This window comes from Pygocentrus nattereri, chromosome 12 (genome assembly GCF_015220715.1).
Source record: "Pygocentrus nattereri isolate fPygNat1 chromosome 12, fPygNat1.pri, whole genome shotgun sequence".
In the NCBI taxonomy this organism is placed as follows: domain Eukaryota; kingdom Metazoa; phylum Chordata; class Actinopteri; order Characiformes; family Serrasalmidae; genus Pygocentrus; species Pygocentrus nattereri.
The window spans coordinates 39,411,516-39,415,074 of record NC_051222.1 but is presented as its reverse complement, the minus strand read 5'-3'; the positions used below and the strand labels follow the sequence as shown (position 1 = coordinate 39,415,074).

At 37.2% G+C, this 3,559-nt stretch overlaps 1 protein-coding gene across 1 annotated transcript; it reads right to left on the bottom strand.

The window, feature by feature from the left end:
• LOC108413280 (microfibril-associated glycoprotein 4-like) lies at positions 1–3,325 on the bottom strand. The gene is made up of 6 exons (XM_037543876.1): positions 3,307–3,325; positions 2,997–3,017; positions 2,659–2,868; positions 2,456–2,552; positions 1,698–1,865; positions 1–725 (listed from the first exon to the last, which is right to left on the bottom strand). Exons 1-6 carry the CDS (start codon positions 3,307–3,309, stop codon positions 463–465), a joined length of 762 nt encoding a protein of 253 aa, XP_037399773.1. The 5' UTR covers positions 3,310–3,325; the 3' UTR covers positions 1–462.
• Positions 3,326–3,559: the final 234 nt, after the last annotated feature.

The window sequence follows — 3,559 nt, the reverse complement described above, 5'->3', positions numbered from 1 at the left end:
TAATAAAGTAGCTTTATCTTTATTCATGTAATGATTTGTAAATTGGAGATAGTTGTCAGTCTAAAAATATTACAGATTTTAAATCAGATTAGAACTGAAGCACAAGCTAGCACAAACACATAAAATATATAAATAGATCATAAGTGATCACCTTCTTCAAAACTGCAATTAGTATATGTTTTGCAGCCCACAATCCTCTGTACGTAGTTAATTGTCTACTCAAAAGAGGCAAACAATGGCTGTAGCAGTATGCAGTAAACAATTGTATTTGAAATCATACAAGAAACCCACAGATAATGTAATGCATAGCAGCCTTGATTGCATTGATTTATGAAAAATAGTGTCAAATTAACAGAAATTAACAGGAAATTCTTATAAAGTACTTTTGGACAGCAAAGGTATGTATTCATTAAGTGAAACCCTGGCCTTCTAAATCTGGGTTCTCTGTCTGGGCAGATATATCTACGCTTCAAGCTCGTCCAGAGACACCCGGCGGATCTTCATCACGATGGTCTTCAGGGAGTAATAGTAACCTCTCCAGCAACCCCACATAACTCCTGTATATGAGCTTCCCACATTCCCCCGTTTGTACTGGCCATTGGGGTTCGCAAGGTGACATGGCCAATAGCCGTACCAGAATCCACCAGAGTAAGTGTCTGCACAGTTATAAACGTCTTTGTCAAAGGTTGCAAAATCTCTCTCACCACTATAGGACAAGCAGTCACCTGTGGAGAAAAAAAAAACATTTTCACCTTTTTACATGTTTAATGATCATCAGAATATTGCTGGATTGCTTGTCCAAAAAGAGCACATGAAGGATCCTCACAGATTTGTGTTGCTCTGTATAAAACCATTTAGTCAAGGATATAGTTGTTGATGCACCCATAGGGGTTCCTGAAGAATCTACCATAATTCTCTGCATTCCTAAGAACTGCAGTTATAATAGCATACAGTGGTGCGTGAAAGTTCATGAGCCCTTTAGAATTTTCTATATTTCTGCATGAATTTCACCTAAACCTTCACCATATTTTCACACAAGTCCTAATAGTAGATCAAATGAACCAATTTAAACAAATGAGACAAAAATATTAGACTTTGTAATTCATTATCTGGGGAAAATGATTCAATATCACAGATCTGTGAATGGCAAAAGTATGTGAAAGTATGTGTTTGTGGAAGTCTATCATGGCACGAACAGGAGATTTCTGAGCTCAGAAGAAGAGCTGTTGATGCTCATTGGGCTAGAAAAGATTACAAAACCATCTCTAAAGAGTTTGGGCTCCAGATTATGTATAAATAGAGGAAATTCAAGACCACTGTTACGCTCCCCTGGAGTGGTCAACCAACAAATCACACTATGAGCATGTGATAGTCTGCAAGGTCCAAAGGAAACCAGGGTAACTTCTAAGCAACTGAAGACCTGTCTCACAGTGGCCAAAATAACCATAGATGCCCATCTGCAGTTTGCTAAAGATCACATGGACAAGCCAGAAGGCTGTTGGAACAATGTTTTGTGGATGAGACCAAAGTAGATCTTTGTTTTAAATGAGGAGGTTTAGAAAGGAAAACACTGCATTCCAGCTTAAAAACCTTACCCCATCACTGAAACACGGTGGTGGTAGTATAATGGTTTGGGACTGTTTTGCTGCATCTGGGCCAGGACGGCTTGTCATTCACAGGTAAAATTTTTTACTCACCTGCTCCTCCATTGATGTAACCTTTGATGTGAAGTCTGTATCTGAGGGCTTCCGAATCAACAGAGAAAGAGGAGTACTGGGCATAGGCACTGCCCCCCTCAAAATCCTCCATGTCCACTCTCAATTGGTATTTGTTTGCATATGTCAACAGAAACATGGTCTCCAGACCTGCAGTTTGAAAGATATACTAACAAAGGGCTCTCCAGCAATAACAAACACATTCTGACACAAGTAAGGATAGGGATTAACTCTTTTTCACAAAGTTCTATTGAATTATGCGTTTATTTTTCTTCAGTGAGTTTGTCTTATTGTGTTTACATGCTGTTTGCTTATTGTGTCAGTTGTACAGGACTGTTTGATATGAGAAAAGCTGCAATTTTCTGTTTTATCTCTGCATGGCTATCTTTGTGGAGAGGTGTGAATAGTTTTTCACAGCAAGGGGGTTCTCACCCATTATTGCTCACTAGCAGCTCAACATAGAATCACATTTCTCACAGAGACAACGTCCTAGTTCGTCTGATAACAGAGTTACGGGGGGAAAATGCTTTATTTGATTATATTAATTAATATTAAATGTCTGAGATGATTTTTATCACACTAGTGGAATGGCCTCTAGGGGGCCTATGGAAAGATGCTAAATTTCAATACGTTAATATTTCATATAATAATTCTCTTGTTTTATTATACTTTGCCAGGATTTCACATCATATTTCAGTCTCTTTCTAGCTACAATATCATTAGCATAAACTGTGCCTCACCTAGCCAGTATTCTCCACTTAGGTTCCCAAAGCCGTTCTTGTACTGTTCCCACATTCTATAGAAATTCACACTGCCATCCGTTCTCTTCTGGATTACCTGGTGGTTGGATTTTAAAGTAGAATAGTTACCAGGGCACTCTTTTACAAGCATGTGCCGTCACCGTATTCTGAAGTAGTTTTGAACATTTAATAGTTTTACTCACCGTCCATTTCCCGTCCTTGTGGCTGTCGTACTCGTCGCAGCCCATAGCGCAGTAAACCTGCACTGCTTTCTCAGGACCATTTGGGTAGATGGTGTAGACACCACTGTGGTTGGATCCATTATTAAAAATGTCCTCACAGTCCAGAGGAAGGAACTTCTTATTGACAGGGATGGACTGCACCAGCAGGGGGAGTGCTACAAACAGCAGCAGCTGAAAGCAGGAGTAACGGAAAGGAAATGACAGCAAAGACAGCTTTAGATGTTTGTCTAACAACTTTTCTATCTAACAGAAAATTCAAGAAGTTCTTGAAGAGGCATGTAAAGATTAGATAAGCTTACCATAGCTGTGAGGATTCTTGTCTGTCAATGGGGAAAAAAAAAACACAAAATGAAATGATTTCAAATCCCTTTTCATTGAGTGAATCTATACCTTACTTACGTTTATTTTATTAAAATTTTTATTAAATCATAACACTAATGAAACTTCACCAGGTATTTTAGTAGTGACAATTGTAGCACATTTTGAGCTGAACTTTTCATATTTTTTTTGTTTGTTTGCTTTAGTTGCAGTTTGAGCTAATTTGTCTAACTTTTCTATCCAACTATAAATCTGATCATGAAGTGGCATGTAAAGATTAGATTAGCTTACCATAACTGTGAGGATTCTTGTCTGTCAATTAAAAAAAACACAGAAATTATTTCAAATAAAATAATTTTAGACTTCGATTAAAAAAAAAAAGCTAAATCAATATTAAATTTGTACTTTATCAAAACCTCAGTTCGCTGTTTTCACAAAAACGTGGATAATTTTACTGATTTAGTTTAAATTCAGAATATGAATTCACATTTGTAACTTTTGACTAACTTGGAATTTAAACTAATATCCTTTTTTTTTTTGTTGA

Excerpts from the sequence above, each read along its gene's own strand:
- LOC108413280 (XM_037543876.1), bottom strand. Across the intron at positions 2,553-2,658 it reads ACAAGGACGGGAAATGGACG|GTAATCCAGAAGAGAACGGA; the intron begins GTGAGTAAAACT and ends TCCAACCACCAG. Across the intron at positions 726-1,697 it reads TTACATCAATGGAGGAGCAG|GTGACTGCTTGTCCTATAGT; the intron begins GTGAGTAAAAAA and ends TTTTCTCCACAG.